The 17,520-nt window shown below is 50.8% G+C and overlaps 3 protein-coding genes across 3 annotated transcripts; 2 read left to right on the forward strand and 1 right to left on the reverse strand.

Moving 5' to 3' along the window:
* Positions 1-810: 810 nt before the first annotated feature.
* HMPREF1120_06569 (uncharacterized protein) lies at positions 811-1,916 on the forward strand (the record flags this gene model as incomplete). The annotated part of the gene is made up of 2 exons (XM_009160773.1): positions 811-921; positions 978-1,916. The coding sequence occupies 2 exons, from the start codon at positions 811-813 to the stop codon at positions 1,914-1,916; spliced, it is 1,050 nt and encodes a 349-aa protein (XP_009159021.1).
* A 927-nt stretch (positions 1,917-2,843) lies between these two features.
* Positions 2,844-10,447, forward strand: HMPREF1120_06570 (polyketide synthase; the record flags this gene model as incomplete). Its single annotated transcript, XM_009160774.1, has 5 exons — positions 2,844-8,216; positions 8,266-8,601; positions 8,661-8,870; positions 8,933-9,045; positions 9,103-10,447. 5 exons carry the CDS (start codon positions 2,844-2,846, stop codon positions 10,445-10,447), a joined length of 7,377 nt encoding a protein of 2,458 aa, XP_009159022.1.
* A 216-nt stretch (positions 10,448-10,663) lies between these two features.
* Positions 10,664-16,982, reverse strand: HMPREF1120_06571 (uncharacterized protein). Its single transcript, XM_009160775.1, has 7 exons — positions 15,972-16,982; positions 15,105-15,924; positions 13,418-15,058; positions 13,046-13,371; positions 12,388-12,996; positions 11,439-12,336; positions 10,664-11,379 (listed from the first exon to the last, which is right to left on the reverse strand). Exons 1-7 carry the CDS (start codon positions 16,172-16,174, stop codon positions 10,861-10,863), a joined length of 5,016 nt encoding a protein of 1,671 aa, XP_009159023.1. The 5' UTR covers positions 16,175-16,982; the 3' UTR covers positions 10,664-10,860.
* Positions 16,983-17,520: the final 538 nt, after the last annotated feature.

Genomic DNA, 17,520 nt, shown 5'->3' on the forward strand with positions numbered 1-17,520 from the left:
TCTTTTGGCGGTTTTGGCCAGCGCACCTGGATCTGCCATGGGTGACAGACCTTCTCCAGTCTAAACATGGTGTCGGCAAAGGTTCGGTATAACTTGGGGGACTTGGTCGGCGTACGTGCAACTATACTGGCCGAAACTATGGTCATGCCAGACCTTTAACCACAATATAATTACACTAAAATCGTGGCTCGTTGCGCGGTCGTTAGGACACTGCCCCTAGCCGTACCTTTGGTGCCTAGGGCTATCCTCTTTCCACATAATTATCCGACGGAGACTATGTCGTGGCTTTTGTCACCATAAGCATGTGTGTGGTCTGGATCAGTCTGCTCAGATATCAGTATCGCCGGATCGCTTCTCGAAAAAGCGCGGAGCCCCCGCCGCACTAGCCAACCGAGAGAGCTACCAGCGTGTTGGGGCGGGATCTAACAGTCACACCATCTTGAAACACGAGATGATCACTAGTAGGAGCCGCCTCGGCCGTCCACCCTACTACCCGTTTTGGGTACGGAGAGCGCGTAATGGTTTGATCTTGCGTCACACGATTGGCGTGGGGCGGTGTCACCCAGGGGAAATACCCGGGTAACAGACTTTTGCTGCTTTCACTTGGTGCCTGAATCTTACCCTTCGACTAATACACCAAAGGGGTGTTGAAGAGGCAGCGGAGATATGCGATACAGGCGATATATGAATGGAAGGTACTGTTTGATATGAGCCAACAGCAGTACCACTACGGCAGCCGCGCAAAGGTTCAAATCTGTACCTCAGTCTCTCCTCTCCCACACTCGGCTTGGGCGCAGCAAGCAGTTCAACATGAGTAGACCTTACCGAGTGGTGAAATTCAAGACCATTGACGGGGTCATCTTGCGAGGCAGGCTGTATCCAGCCGCTCACCGAGGGCCCGCAGTTATTCTCACGCCTGGGGTACGTCCACCTTTCCTCCAAAAGAACAGCAATTAACCAAGCTCGCCCTGACACAGTACAATACTGTCGTTATAAACTCGCCACCAGGAATACCAGAAGAGTTCCAGAAAGCCGGAATCACCGCGCTCATATATGATCCACGGAGCACGGGCAAAAGCGGGGGCTTTCCGCGGAATGACATCGATCCTTTCAAGCAGGCAGAAGATTATTCGGACGCCTTTATCTTCCTCTCCAAACAGCCGATGGTAGATCCGGAAGCCATTGTGTTCTGGGGAGTATCAATGTCAGCGGGGGTTGCATTGGCAAACGCTGCAATCGACCAACGAATCGCCGCGGTCATCGCGATCGCACCCATCTTCGAGTTCAATCCCGTGAGACCCAGTGACGCTCTCAGGCTGAAGCAGAAGCTGATGAAGGATCGAGAGGCACAAGTCAATGATGGAAGGCCTCCTTATATCCTGCCGATTCTGGAGTCTGTGGCGTTTTTGCCGTACAATTCCCATGTCAACACCGCCCCTGAGGCGCAGAAGAAAGAAGAAGACGAATACCATCTCCAACTGGCAGACCTCTGGAAAGACGAGATGGAAAATGGTGAAGAAATTGACCCTTTATTGACCCACAATGCGTACGGGACCACTATACAGTCATATCACCGCATGTTTTTGTGGGAGCCTATCCCCCGAGAGCTTGTCAGGAAGATCAGTCCTACGCCGGTATTCTTTCTAACTCCAGAATTGGATCAGATCTCCTCTCCGGAGCGACAGATCGAGGTCTTTGAATGTCTCGAGGGCCCCAAGCGGCAAGTATTTGCACCAGGAAAGGAGCACCTGTACGTCTTGAATGGGCCAGACATGCCGGCATTGATGAAAGGACAGATCGAGTTCATATGGCAGGTTGTGAAGGGCCGCTTCAAGAGCCGTTCAGATAAGACGACATCAGGGGGAATCATACCCGCAGTCTCCCTCAATGGCGTAGCTGAAGAGACCAAGAACTGAGCATTCGACAGAGATGAGCATCATCCTCAAGCCGTGCCACGGTTCAACATCGGCTTGTCAGAGTGCTAAGCGGACAATTCCTAAGACACACATGGTCTTTGTCCAAACGACTTGAGAGTCGAGAATTAGCGTATCTCTTGATGTACGATTCATTGGTCTCCTTTGTCTGCTCGTTTGTTGAATCCCAGGCTGCGGTACCGCTTCTTCGTCGGGTGAAAGAACCCCGAATATCCCAAACGGGCTCTGTCTGCTGTCATACCTCGCCGGTTCCAGCCACCCGGGCGAATTCTCACCGCTTCTAATTCGTGGTGGGGGTTATATCGCTGATATTTGCGCTCGGGATATGGCTTGCCCCGAGGCCGTGTGTGCATGCAGCGGCCGCCTGGGTAATATCAGGCTGATATAGCCTTCCGAGAGTCTGCCAGATCCTCGGATTGATGCTGCCAATGAGTGTAACTCACTGTGTCTAGCACGTGGAGCGCAGGGAGCCAAGTGAAACAACGGCTTATCACGATCGTGTCTAAGGTAGGTGGTACCGTACCGACTCTCGTATACGACACGACCGGGAGCCTTGACATGTATGGTATTGACAAGACGGTATTGTAATGACAAGGATTTCGATGCAGGGAATTACTAATACCATGTGGGAGCGAGCTTTATCTAGCGAGAACCGTACCAGGCAACCATCCAATGCAACATTCTCTGGTTCAAGCGCAGATTCGGCAGCTTGCTGCAGTCTTGAAGAATATGCCCGTGCAATGGCGGAGCCAGACGAGGCCAGAGCCTGGCAGCCCCGACCTCGCCGCCTGCTAAACGGGTAGTGACTGTAACAAACCTACTAATACTATCAGGTCTCCAAGACACAGGTCAGTTCACTACGTTTGCAATTAGGTCGTTGCTGCCGCTGTGAAGAATTTAACAGCGACCATGGGCGACCTCAGCAATGGGAGTGCCAGTGGCGATGGCTTCAGTGCCGACAGCACAGCCCCTACCCCGGAGCCCATTGCTATAGTGGGTATGTCTATGCGGCTTCCTGGCGGCATTCACACAGAAGAAGCTTTTTGGGACCTGTTGGTGAACAAGGAAACCACCAGAGGTCCTATTCCACCTTCGAGGTACAACTCTGACGGCTTCTACACCAAGGCCGGTCGGCCTGGAAGCATCAATGTACGCCATGGACACTTTCTCGCGGAAGAAGATGGCATCGATTTCCTGGACACATCATTTTTCAACATCAGCAAAGCTGAAGTCGAGAAACTGGATCCCCAGCAGCGCCTTCTGTTGGAGGTGGTCTGGGAGTGCGTCGAAAGCGCAGGTCAAACAGGCTGGCGGGGAAGTAATACCGGCGTCTTTGTCGGTGCCTGGGGCTACGACTGGGTAGACTTTCTTGCCAAAGATCCACAACAAGTCGGCGGGATTCTCAATGTGACTGGTTCGCATGACTATGCCATTGCAAATCGACTATCGTATGAGTACGATCTGCATGGCCCTAGCATGACCATCAAAACGGCATGCTCCTCCTCAATGATATCTCTGCACCAGGCGGTACAGGCTCTTCGCAGTGGCGAGTGCGATGCTGCGATTGTTGCTGGGACGAATGTGATTGTTACGCCCACCCAAACAATCGAACAAACAGAAGCCGGGGTGCTATCTCCCACAGGCGAGTGTCGCACTTTTGATGCCACGGCAAATGGGTACGGACGAGGAGAGGCTATCAACGCGCTCCTTTTGAAGAAGCTCAGCGTGGCCAGGAATGACAATGATACTATCCGAGCCGTTATCCGGGGAACTGCCGTCAACTCTGACGGTCGAAGTCCAGGTCTCACGACACCAAATCCAAAGGCTCACGTCCGCCTAATTAGGCAGGCTTATCGAGCTGCAGGCTTGCCCGATCCTTCTGAGACACCATATGTGGAGGTCCATGGAACAGGTACTAAGACCGGTGACCCTCTTGAACTTGAAGCCATTGCCCATGTTTTTGGCGACATGAAAGATACTTATGTGGGCGGAGTCAAAGCAAACGTTGGTCACAGTGAGAGTGCTTCCGGGATCACTAGCATCATCAAAGCAGTCCTAGCACTCGAGAAGGGAGTCGTTCCTCCGCAGGCCAATTTTTCAACGCCAAACCCGAAAATACCGTTTGAGGCGGCTCGATTGATTGTGCCTCTTCAACCGACACCATGGCCAGAAGGGCGTCCAAAGCGAGTCAGCATCAACTCGTTCGGCATTACAGGCGCCAATGCTCATGCTGTGATTGAGTCTGCTGCTACAGGTGTACATGCTGCTGATGTCAATGGCAATGGACAGGATGATCAAGACAAGTCTGAGCTCCTGTTGTTGTCGGCAGCCAACCCTCAATCTCTGAACGAACGATGTGCGCAAATGCAACTGTACGCTGGTCAACATCCAGAGAGGCTGCCACAGCTTGCGTATACCCTCGCTTGTCGGCGTGATCATCTCCCTTATCGAGCATATGGCATCGCCAACAAGCTCAAGTCAGTCGAGTTCAACATTGGTGAGAAAGTCAGGCACACCCCTAGCCTGACTTTCGTCTTTACAGGCCAGGGTGCCCAATGGCCGGGTATGGTTAAAGAACTCGTCGAAACCTTTCCAACCTATCGGGAAGACATTGTAACTCTGGCGGACTCTTTGGGAAGATTGCCGCATCCGCCATCATGGAATCTGTTAGAGGAGCTTCTGAAGGAAGATGTCAAAAGTAATGTTCACAAGGCTGAGTTCTCACAACCATTGTGCACGGCCATTCAAATCGCCCTTGTCAATCTTCTGAGACGGCTTAACATTACACCCTCAGCCGTGGTTGGCCATTCCAGCGGAGAGATTGGAGCAGCCTATGCAGCAGGCGTCCTCAGCAGTGAAGAGGCAATCACAATCGCCTACTACCGAGGTGTGACCACCACAATGTCAACAAGAAGAGGTGCAATGGCTGCGGTGGGCCTCAGCCAAGCTGAAGCGAGGCTATACCTCGAAAATGAAGTTTTGATAGCTTGTGATAACAGTCCTCAGAGCGTCACGCTTTCTGGAGATGACAAAGGGATTGACCGAACAATTGAGCAAATCAAGCTCGACGATCCAAACGTTTTTGCACGACGCCTTAAGACAGATGGGATGGCATATCATTCTCATTACATGACGGAGATAGGACCACAGTATGAGCAATTCTTACAACCATGCATCAAGCCAAAATCGCCGGCGACCAGGTTTTTCTCCACTGTCACGGGCGATATTATGGAAGAGTGTACTATGTGCCCGAAATACTGGAGACAGAACCTTGAATCGCCAGTTCAATTCTATTCTGCCATTAGGAACATTATAGCAAAAGGAAAGTCAGATCAACTGTTCTTGGAAATTGGACCACACTCGGCGATGGCAGGACCTCTGAGGCAGATCTTCAAGACCTCCTCCTCGAAATCTCGGTTGGGATACGTCTCGTCGCTGGTCCGGGGCAAGAATGCCATAGAATGCATACAAGATATGTGCGGCCAGCTGTATCTCCACGGAATACCGCTGTCTTTCGCGCCGCTTATGGGAACATCTCGCCCGTTGACTGACCTTCCTCTCTATCCGTGGCGGCACAATACCTCTCATTGGTCTGAGACCAGAGCAGTGAGAGATTGGAGACTGAGGAAATTTCCTCCCCATGAACTGCTTGGTTCTCGGGTCCTGGAGGGCAACGACCTCGATCCAGTCTGGCGGAATATGCTCCATCTTAAAGACACCCACTGGCTTACTGGACACAAGGTATACAACGACGTTATCTTTCCTTGTGCTGGCTACATTGCAATGGCAGGGGAGGCAATACGGCAGGTTAGCGGCAGTGAAGGCTTTAATATTCGCCATCTTCGAGTCAAGACAGCAATGGTCCTGCATGACGATCCTGTTGAGGTCATGACGTGCCTGAAAAGATCAAAAGACCCCGAAGAGCCCGACACGTCTTGGTACGAGCTTACCATCATCTCGCACAATGGCAGCGTTTGGGCAGAACATTGTGTTGGGGAAGTGAGGGCAGGTGAATCTAGCTTCTCGATGAGTACACGGCTGAAAACAGACCGTGAGCTGCCGAGGAAGGTCAAGTCAGTCTACAGTTCCTTCCAGTCCATTGGATTAAATTATGACGGCGCATTTCAAGGCCTTGATAAGGTTTCCACAATGCCTGGGCAAAGGATGGCCGTCGCTTCGTTGAAAGCTCAAGCTGAGGCTGATTCAACCTATGCGCTGCATCCGTCCACGATCGACCATTGCCTACAGCTACTGGGCATGGCTGCCTGCGAAGGCCTGTCAAGACGCCTAGAACGCATCCCTCTTCCGACATTCGTCGAAGAGATATCTATACAGCCGGCTCGCGGGCAGCATGGCCTCAAAGCTGGTGCTGTTGCCAATAAGGTCAGCAATCACGGTGATATTGAAGGTGAGATGATCATTACGGAAGGACCCACTGTCGTTCTGGACATGAAAGGGTGCAAACTCTCGGCTTTTGAGGACAGGTCGACCTCTACTCTAGATGATCCTATAGCGGCTGCTCGTCTCAGCTGGCGTCCGCACCTTGATTTTGTCCCTTTGGAAACGTTGATGGTGTCACACGACAAGGACCCCAAGGATATCAGAATCATGGAAGAATACAGCCTCCTCTGTACAGCAGAAATTCTGGAGAGAATAGAAGATACAAAGGCTTGTGCCTACCATTTCGCCAAATTCCGAAAATGGATGACCGAACATGTCTCTGCGGGTAGGTTGGGTCAGAATAAGATTGTCACCAACAGCAAAGAGCTACTGGAACTAGATCAGCAGCAACGCGTGGAGCGACTGGGTGAACTCCGACGAGAGCTTGAGGATTCACGCTTTGTTCATGTCGCAGAGCTCACAACCCGGCTTCTCGACAACTGCGTTGGGATATTCGATGGCACGACCGAGGTGCTCGAGGTATACCTCAAGGACGATGCACTTACTAAGCTCTATGGCTTTACGGGTGACAGGATTGATGCATCTGAATTTTTTCTGAGTGCTGGCCATACCAACCCGACTCTAAGAGTCCTTGAAATAGGCGCTGGAACTGGTGGAACTACTCTTATTGCCTTGAATGCACTTACCTCCATCAATAATGAGCCGATGTACTCGCGTTACACGTTCACAGACATCTCGTCCGGCTTTTTCAGCGCCGCCAGAGATAGATTCGTCAAATTCCCCGGGATCGAATTCCGCACGTTGGACATCACCAAAGATCCGGCAGATCAGGGCTTTGAACTCGGGAGCTATGATCTGATTATCGCCTCCAATGTCATCCATGCGACTGAAAGGCTCAATGTGACACTCAAAAATGTTCGGAGGCTGCTCAGTCCTCAGGGGCGGTTCTTCCTTCAAGAACTTACGCCGGCAGCTGCAAAGATGGTGAACATCATCATGGGCCCTCTATCAGGGTGGTGGCTAGGAGAAGCGGACGGCCGCGTGAACGAGCCAATTGTCGCTGTGGAGCGATGGGCTGCCGAACTTCAAGCAGCCGGTTTCGCAGGCCTTGAATGTGTGGTCCGTGACGATCCACGGCATGAGACTTCCATTGGGGCAAATATGATTGCCAAACCCGCCGTCAACGCGCCAGAGTACAAATCAGTCACCATCCTTATCAGGCCTGACCAAGCGAACAATGAAATGCTGCAAATATTTTCAAGAACACTTGCCAACCAGGGGTATTTCATCGATGTTTGCAGTCTAGGGACAGCTCTTCCGCCATATCAGGACATCATTTCACTAGTTGAAATCGACAGGCCTTTCTTCAACCAAGTTACAGCCACAGATCTTGCATCCTTTCAGACCTGCATCTCCGAGATGACTTCTTCTCGAATGCTCTGGGTCATGGGACCGGCTCAGCTGAAGCCAAGCAATGCACGCTTTGGCCTCACACTAGGCGTCGTCCGCTGTATACGTGCTGAACTGTCTACTCAGGTGGCCACACTCGAGGTTGACAAACTCGACGGGATTGTCAGCCAGACGATCCTGAAAGTGTATGAAACTTTCTCAAACACGACATCGATATCTGCGACCAATCCGGAGCTCGAATACATCATGGTCGATGGAGTCGTCCATGTTGGGCGTTTTCACTGGACAAATGTGTCCAAGGAGCTGGAGGAATCACAAGACACTACACGTCTTCCCATCAAGTTGGAGACCACAACTTCTAACACAAAGTCGTCAGCTGGCACTGCTATGAAATGGACCACTCAGCCCCAGATCAAACTCGAGTCGGATGAGGTGGCAGTCCGTCCTAAATATATTGGACTGAGCTCCATGGTAAATTCACTGTCTCCCACCCTTTCAACGACATGGCTGACCGACCTAGGACTTTCCTGGCTTCGAAGATGGTGCAGCTCATGACTACTGTGGAGAAATCATCGGAGTGGCTGCAGAAGCAGCAGCAGATGGACCGAGAGTGCGCGACACGGTCATGAGCATAGGTTCTCATGGCATCTGCACAATCTTCAAGACCAAATTGAGAAATGTCGTCAAAGTGCCCGAGAACCTTGATTTGGTCGATGCAGCTTCCTTATCACTTGCTTATGCCATATCTCTCTATAGTTTGCGGGAAGTGGCGAAGCTGCAAACGGTACTTATCACAAGTGCCGTTTCTGATATTGGCTTAGCAGCAATCACGGTTTGCCGACAAAACGGTGTCGAGGTGAGTCTCGAGCCTGCCCTTTTCTTTGGTCCATGTCATCGCTAATCGTTCGTGTCAAGCCTTATTGCTCTGTGAGAAGCCAGGAACAGGCGGACTTCCTTGTGAATCAAGTGTGCATACCTCGAGATGCAGTCACGACACATCATCATCACACCACAATACTCGACAGTCTGGCGCAAAGGAATGGAAAGGTGGGCTTCGACATAGTGTTAAATATTGTGTCCCAAGACCTCGAGGAGTCGAGTAAGTGTGTTGCGACCTGGGGCAAGGTAAGGACAACATCTATTTGTCCTAGATCGTGAAATGATGAATACTAACTTCGTCTTTGCAGTTGATCAATGTGGGCCGCCATCCCACAACAACAGCTTTTGATATTGCTCAGTTCGCAACGAACAGAATGTTCTTTGGTGTCGATATGGCGCAAGTGGAAGACCTTTACCCGGAGTGAGGAACATTTTGCCCCACCTATTTTAAGTCCACGATTTTACTTACACTCGATAGGCTATTGCAAGAAGTCGTCGCCCGTTATCAGTATAATCAAATCTGGCCCCTCGAAGCAACTCAGGTTCTTGAGGCGGAGAATCTTCTCGGCGAACTGGCGCCGCTTCAAAACAACCCAGTCACGATAGGGAAGCTCCTGGTCAAGTTGCCATCAGATCCAAGTTCCTTACCCAGAGAACCCACAGCGCCCGTTCTTCAATTCCGCGGCAATGCTACGTACATCATCGCCGGAGGCCTAGGTGGACTAGGACGCGCCCTCTCAACATGTATGGTTGAGCACGGTGCCCGACACATCACATACCTCTCTCGCTCTGCGGGTACAGCTCCTGACCATGCCGCGTTCTTCCGCGAACTCAAAGCTCAAGACTGCACTGCACACGCAATTCCCTGTGATATCTCTTGTCTAAACTCCGTTCGGGCGGCAATCGAGCAAATTGACTGTAATCTGCCTATTGCCGGTGTATTACAAATGGCCATGACGCTCCAAGACTGCCCCTTTCTTAACATGAGCCATGACGATTGGATGGCGGCCATCAAGCCTAAAGTCGATGGGACATGGAACCTCCATTCCGCATTGTTCGAAACAGCAGCGCCGCTCGACTTCTTCGTCATGCTCGGATCCATCTCAGGAACATTCGGAATCCCCGGGCAGGCGAACTACGCAGCCGGCAACACCTTCCAAGACGCATTTGTCCAGTATCGCCAGTCACTGGGCCTCCCTGCATCGGTGCTCAATATTGGCGCCATGGCCGATGTTGGGTATGTCAGTGAAAACAGGGATGTGCAGGAATATTTTCAGGCTGCGGGCATGCCGTTCATGACTGAGAAGCAGCTTTTTGATGCGTTGCACTTGTCGATTTTGCAGCAATATACTGCTGACCCTACTGCTGCTCCCACGAGCAACAAGGTCCACTGCGGTGCGGATCCGGGATTCACCTCACGAAGCCAGCTCACATTGGGTCTCCGGGCAACGAAACCAATGACCGACCCTTCGAATCGCGTTCTCTGGAAACGAGACCGCAAGGCTGACATTTATCGAAATATCCAGGCTGCTGCTTTGTCAAAGAGTAATCGCATAACAACAGCGGAGGATAAGCGAGAAGAAGAAAAGTTGGCCTCTTTCATGGCTTCGCTCCGCACGGCTACTGAGACTGATCGCGAATCCATCCTGCACAGTCCGGATACGTTGAAGCTTCTGGCAAGGGAAATTGGTGCTTTTATTCATGAGTCCATGTTGAAATCTGTCGATGATGATGCTGACGACGATGAACATTTGGGTCTCGATAGAATCTTGTCGCTTTGGGAGTTGATAGTCTGGTCACGGTCGAGGTACGTACTTGGTTGAGGAGGAAGTTTGATGTCGAGGTGAGTACCCTGGAGATGTTGAATGGTGGTACGATCAAGAATTTGGCGGAGCTGGTGTTGGATAGGTTGAGACAAAGGTTCGGTATGCAGGATGGAAGATAACGGGACTCAATCATGACGGGAATATGCCCACCTTTACATGCGAGGACTTTGGTTACGGTGGCCTGCTACTTTACGTAGACAATATATGACCTGGCTTGACTTAGGTTTATTAGCCTACTCAGGCTGCCGCCGCTCACCCTATTTATCCTTCTTATCAGCCGTTCTCTGAGCGACCCGGAAGCGGAACAGATCGCTTCGTAAGGAAAGCATATCATTGTACATCTAACTACTATGATACCCAGGCGAGATGTCTTCAGCCCTCACTCATTCCACCGAATCAAGCCACAAGCCTCATAAGGGTTGTTGAGGAACGACCTTCCACGGATCCGCCACGAATTCCAGGGCTGGGTCTCTAAGATGCCAAGGGTTAATGTACACCTGCAACCCAATCCTGCTGGTAAACAAGTTAAACACCCTCATGATCAAGTACAGATCTCGCGGTGGCGTGATCGAGTCATTGGGACAGGCTTTGTCTCGCATGAGCCTATACTGATTGCTACTCATGAAGAACGGAGTATTGCAGGGCCCAGAAGTGGTCTTGACTTCGATGTAATAATTCACCGCTGGTGTTCGTGTTGACCCTGATGCAAGCCCACGAAGCCAGGCGGGATAGGGGAAACTCGTGTTTTCTCGAACCAACTCCATCAGCCGCGGACAGTAGCCTTTGTACATGATATCCGAGATTTCACGGCCGTGCCACGACGGCTCAGCTGCGTATTCGGGAAGGATGTTGACGTAGTGACGAATCGAACTCTGCCACTGGTCGATGCTGAAATTCGTGACTCCCCAGGCTTTGAGGAGCTCAAATACCTAGTTCAACTTAGTTAGTCCTGAGCCGTTCATATAAACAAATACCGTTTCAGACTCACATATAGTTCTCCCGCCGCACCGACTCGGGCATTTTCTTCAAATCTGCCGTTCCCTGTATCGCCAAAGGTTCGGTAGAACGCTGCGTAGTCAGCTGGGGTTGGGTGGGTAAGTTCATCTAGAGCTTCGTCGATTTCATGCAGCGATAGGGATCCCGACCCTGCTGTCGTTTGGCGCAATCGCCCGCCTCGCCTTGCTTGGCGAATCACTTCTCGCAAGAGTCTTTTGTACTGTTGATCCCGTGCCACCGACTTCCAGATTGTATGGTCAGAACCAGTTGACTGGAACTGGACTGCCAGTGGAGAAGGAATCCTGATCTCAAGTTGGGGATACGGTGCTGTCACTGCTGTACTCCTTTGATTGACCTGGGTCACGATCACGTCATTGTCGTCGTCGTCATTATTATGGTCAGAAGGTGCGCTTGGTGGCCATGCAGGCGTCGGCATACTCCTGCTGTTGGGTTCTGTATCACCCGGAACTGGAAATGACAATGTCTGTAGCGATGGCACAGGTCTTTCGAACCAAGGATACTCCGGCAGGTCCTCATCCTTCATGATGGTATCCAAATCCTTCTTGGTATCATTCAAGATACGATAGATGACCTTGACGGCCCGTTCATTATCGATGAAGAGGACGTTTGCAAGTGCTTCAGGAAGCTCTGTGTGGAAGCAAGAATAGAGACCATCGTAGTCGCTTGGGACATAGATCGTCAACTTGCCATCAGGAGAGCGGATATCGACCACCGCTCGATCACTTTGAACAGTGACTGAGTCATATTCCTCCGGTAGAACAAGCTCTGTCCACATCTCTTCGCAGACGAATACTTCTGCAGCCAACAGTAACCCATGCATCGTCGTTCTCCGGTTGTAGTATACCGAGCTATTGTAGTAGTTGGCACAGCTAATGAACACTCAGCAAACCTTTTCTTGACGATAAGGCGTTCAAACTCACCATGACAAGGCGTATGCCCGGTCTCTGATATAGTGTCCAAGAGCTTCATGGGCAGTTGACTTGTCCACAGTTGTTTTTGGCACCACTAGGCCCGAGAGAAAGCGATCCTCCAGATTAAGCAATTTGAACAACGTATACAACGAAGTCATCTTCTCGTGACCGAAGTCAAGAATCTTTGCTTGGTTCGCGAAGAGCTGGCCATATCTCTGATGGTCATTGATGGCGAATGCTTGATCCACGGAAAATAGTTCCAACCCGTTGGGGCCACGGACAGGCAGAAAGGTCGTTTTCTCCAAATTTCTCAGCTGCTTCTCGTTGACCTCTACCTCAGGATCTGAGGCTAGCAATTCGCCAACAGTAAGTATGATACGCTTGACCTCGTCAACGTCGGGGGAAGTCCTCTCCGCCGTTCTTCCAAGCTCCTGTAAAAGAACGTTGATTTTCATAGTCTTGACTTTCATCTTTTTGACGAAGAATTCTTTAAGCCCTCGGTATACTTGGTCCAGTGGCTGACGCCCGGAGATGGCGACAGTACAGTTCCATAAGCACTCTGAAGGCTTCAACCACTTTTGACCAACATAAATCAGACCGTTGGCATTGAACTCTTTCCTAGGACTGCTGTCAGAAAAATCGGTTTCTTTTTGAGGGAGCACCGTACCGAATAGCCTCAATCACGGGCTCAGAGCTTGCCATTGCATCCAGAGCTGCATAGACTTTTGGCGCCTCGGTCTCGATCAGATGTGATCCGGCTTTTGCGTCCGTTGATAACATCTTGAGTTCGTCAATGAAGTCGTTATAGCTAACATCCCGCATATTCAAAATGGTTTTGAAGAAACTGGAAGCAGATTGGTTAGCTCCGTACAACGGACTCAATACCTGCTTCACCCGAAGAAAGCTTGGACCTTCCCAAATACAATCAGTTGATCTGTACCAGGCTTCCTCGACTGTCTTCGAGCGGATCCACGGTCGCTTCGCAAATTCTTGCTGCTCCGAGTCAGTACATGTCTCTGCATGAATGGAATTGACATGCCTGTACAGCTCCGGCGTCTCCTACTGCCATCGTTTGAGCAATACCGCTGTAGATCTTCTCACAGGTCGGTAGTAAGTGGCCCTCTCCAAGAGCAGCTAATAGGTACATAGCTATCAAGTAAAAGCTAGCATTGACCTCACAGATCACCCCCAACTCTTTCAAAAAGAACCAAGCCTCGGAGTGTTGAATATCATAATCTCGAGGTAGCTTCAAGAATGGTATGAGATTAGTCAAGTTAGGGTCTCGGCTCCTATCCATCAATTCATGCGTTGGTAGGATAGTGGCGCAAAGCCTTTGTGTGGAGTCATTCAGACATGGTACCATAACATTCTTCAGGTCGTTCTTGATTCTGGATGCATCAATACGGTAATCAGACCAATGTGCTTTGAGGTTTGCGACAAAGCTGTCGGAGTTATCTCGAGCAATCAACTCCATCAGAGGATGGAGCTTCCATCCAGCAGACACTTGTTGTACCAGATCAGGAAAGTATCTAACCCCCCATCTCTGAAGGTAAGATATCCGGTCTAAACCATGGCGGAAATGATTGGAAACTTGGGATTTCAGGTATTGTTTATCAAGAATCCCGTACCCACATTTTTGCAAATCCTCCTTCGCAGTTGCAGCAAGTAGTTTCTCTGCGTGATAGGTATCATCCGAAGGAAAAAACAAGAAAGGTCCTCGAAGTGCTTCGTTTTCATTGCTCACAAGTATCATACGGATTTGACTCTGCGTTGACGGGGACGGTTGCTCTCCGAACCAAAAGAGGATTTCGAGATCCATTTTGAACGTGAATAGCGTTCCTTGTCTCTTCCTTAACTGGTGCATCTCAAGGATCCTCGCGGTTACAGCATCAGGGGGGCATGAGGTAATTCCGAGACTCGTGTAGAAGCCCGCACGCTCTCCATCAGCAGCGGCCGTCTCGTGAAGTTTCTTAAAACCAAGACCATCAGGTACCTCAATCGACACCGAGTCTTCGTCCACAAGGTATGGTAGATATACAGCATCCACGTGCAATGACATGGGTGAAACCCAGCGATTGTCGTCCAATGGGATGATCCTTAACCGTTCGACATCCTTCTTGATGGATCTTTCCCCAAGGAGCCGTTGTATGAGAGCAGCGAAGGCCGTGTGCCATGAGTCATCCAATGGTATGTGATATATTGGGGCTTCCGCGCCTTGTGAAAGACCAAGTTTTATTCTCTCCAAGATTTCTGTAGCCGAGATTGGCGCCACCCCAAAATCTTTCAGGATTCCTACATCGCTTGATTCATACCCGTCCGATAAGTAGATATCTTCGTCCGTGTCCGCCACGATTGGCTCGTTGTCGTGGACAAACCAGTCTGGAAGAGTTGCCATGTGCTCAATGCTGTGAAGTTCACCCCGTCGTGACCGTAAAATGGGCGTGCCACGGTTCACGAGCTCGTTCTGAATTTCAACCCATAAATATTCCCAAAAGCCTTGCATAGGTCTTTGGGGGATATAGCGCATCCATTTAAACTCCAGAGGGTCACCAGAGGTAACAACTTTGTCCACCAAACCGACGAACGCCGAAGAGACTCCTTCTCGCAATGCATTATTCCAATCCGTATCAGGAACACTCTCACGATTGGCCGTGAGGATAAAATTCGCGTTTATAAGAAACTGAATCAGTTAGCTTCGTCCAGTGACAGGTATCAAAGACACATACGGGAAGCTGTATAATGCGCTCTACTGGAAGATAAGCGAAAACATGCTGTCCGTTGGCGGGAATGACGGGCAGGCCATATGAATCCACCTCAAATGCGACGGTCACATCGCTCTCAGAGCTTGTACGATGTGTGTCAGAGGGGAGGTCGCTGACTGTGTTTTGAAACAGCCTGAGCCATGTTGTCGCTGACGTATGGGCGCCAAAATTCCCGGTCACGGTGGTGTTGATGCGTATTTGATCGGATCTCAAATCTCCATCTTTCTCGAAAGCTATTCGATCTGACCGTCCAGCAACGCCATCCACGACGATGACTAACTTCCTGAGCTTGCGTAGTGCAAACATAATTGTTCTGGGTAGTTTTTCAAACTCAGACACGAGGCGTGTGGAGAAGATGTCGCGTTGGTCATAGTATCGAAGTGTCAGCCTGGTCCCGACATTCGAAGGTAGGAGAGATGTAACATCAGTCCACACTGGAGTGATCATTCCCACGCCCTCTTCGCCTTGCCTGTGCTCAAACCTGAAAGACCAGAGCCCAGATTGGATGTGGACATATTCAGCAATGCCAAAGACCGATTTGAAACCCAGGCCTTTCTCCCCGGTAGTATCGGCATTGCTGGCTTTGGAGCTTTTACCAGTATCGCAAATGGATTCGACATTCTCGAGTGTGAATCCCAGCTCGTTGGACTCGATGATCAGCGCGGAGGGCTTGATTCGAAACGTGATGGAGGGCTCCACAGCGTTTGCGTAACAGGAATCGTCTCCGTTTTGGAGCAGTTCATAAATAAGCCTGAATCTGGACGAGTAGAGCTGCTCGGCGACGCTGCTGTTATTAGCAACCAGTCTTTGGGACAGAAAGAAGGAACCGACGTTCTAGTATATCGGGCGTATAAGGCTCTGTGCTCGGCAGCTCTTCGACGGTAGTCTTCTTGAAAGCTCGAATCTGTCTTGCGAATTTGGCTTTCATCGTAGTCGTCGATGATACCCTGATCTCTGCGGATTCTATTGATCTCACCTCTTGCTGCACCGGCATTGAGGGGGCGTCCGCTTTCGTTGAAGCCTGGCTTTGGCATGTTTCTTCTCGCAGAGTAGTGAAGACGCAGTGTCTGATGAGCACAGAAAGCTTCGAATACACGATTGATGTGCTTAACATATCACGCTGAAGCGTCCATGTCTGGTACACACCAAACAGTCCCCCGTCATCTGTCTGCAGGAGTTCGCCAGTCGGACACGCCATTGTTTGAGCAAGCGCTGTACTTGCACTCGACCCCTAATGTGGCGTCTTGCTAGCACAAAGGTGAAGCGCTTGGCACCAACTGAACCCTGCTGGGCAAGTGTTACGTCGCATTAACGTACATCGAAAAGAAGAGCGTTGTTGGGGCCGCAGAGATTCAAACTTCATGTGTTATACACCTGTCCTTTTGCAAGCTAACACTGCAATAGGATTCCTTCGAATATGCAGAGCAAACGTTCTGCGCCTCAGGGTTGAAACAGTGAGTGTTACAATGCCGTAGCGACTGATGATAACCCACAAACGCTGGCGTTAATAGGGGCCAGTCCTGCCCGCGAGGACTCACCACAGTAATTCAATTCGCGCCTGAGCATACTGAGGATGCGATCATCAAGTATGAGGATGAATTTCGCAGCGAGTCCCCAATGATAAGAGAATTGAGGTTAGGATGGGGTCTAGGTATTGCACAAGCGAAGGTGTTCAAGGAGCATGGAATCAGCTGGAGAAGTTTTGAGGACAGGTTTAGTTCGGCTGCTGCTGGGACTGTACAACGTTGTAGGTCCACAGTTCCTGCCCTCCTGGGGACCCGTGGGGTAAGGAGGGTGCTGACAGGGCCTGACCGAGGGCAAGTCCAGCCTATGGAGACCCCGAAGCTCGCCTAAGGAGCCCCTCTGTGTCAGTTTTAGGCGAGAACTACCGAGCTGCTGAGGCGGAAGCAACGGCGAACTGCCCCCGGAAGCGCCTAACTTGACCTTTAGGTATAGTACACGTGCCTGGAACAACGAGCAGAACTTCGGCACCTAACATCTAGGAGACATGGCAGCCTCCCAACAAGAGCGACCAAGTCTTCAAAGCGTTCAAATTTGCATTGATTCCTAATTCCATTGTAAAATTCCGCAAAGCCCCTTAGCCTTTCTTCTCGCCCAATTCCAAGGCACCATCGCAAAGCAATGCGGCCTGCGGTCGTAGCCCTCAAACACCACTGTTGCATTACCCGGGTCCTCTAAAATACACCCGTCGAGCGAAAACCTCGGTTTCATGCTACGTGCCCTCCCAACCGACAGCCACGTAGACAGGCGGTGCTCATCGCCGCTGACGTGGTTCAATCGCCGGCGGACTCACCAGCGGATGCAACACCCTCGACGCAGCACAATATCTCTCCGCCAAAGGAGACAAAGTAGGCCAGAT

The sequence above is a fragment of the Exophiala dermatitidis genome, assembly GCF_000230625.1.
Source record: "Exophiala dermatitidis NIH/UT8656 unplaced genomic scaffold supercont1.5, whole genome shotgun sequence".
Taxonomy (NCBI): domain Eukaryota; kingdom Fungi; phylum Ascomycota; class Eurotiomycetes; order Chaetothyriales; family Herpotrichiellaceae; genus Exophiala; species Exophiala dermatitidis.

Bases quoted from the DNA above. Each gene is read 5' to 3' on its own strand.
- HMPREF1120_06571 (XM_009160775.1), bottom strand. From the start codon at position 16,174: ATGCCAAAGCCAGGCTTCAACGAAAGCGGACGCCCCCTCAATGCCGGT. The intron at 13,372-13,417 runs GCATGTCAATTC...GACTCGGAGCAG, and splicing joins GAGACGCCGGAGCTGTACAG to CAAGAATTTGCGAAGCGACC. The intron at 11,380-11,438 runs GTGAGTCTGAAA...AAGTTGAACTAG, and splicing joins GTGCGGCGGGAGAACTATAT to GTATTTGAGCTCCTCAAAGC.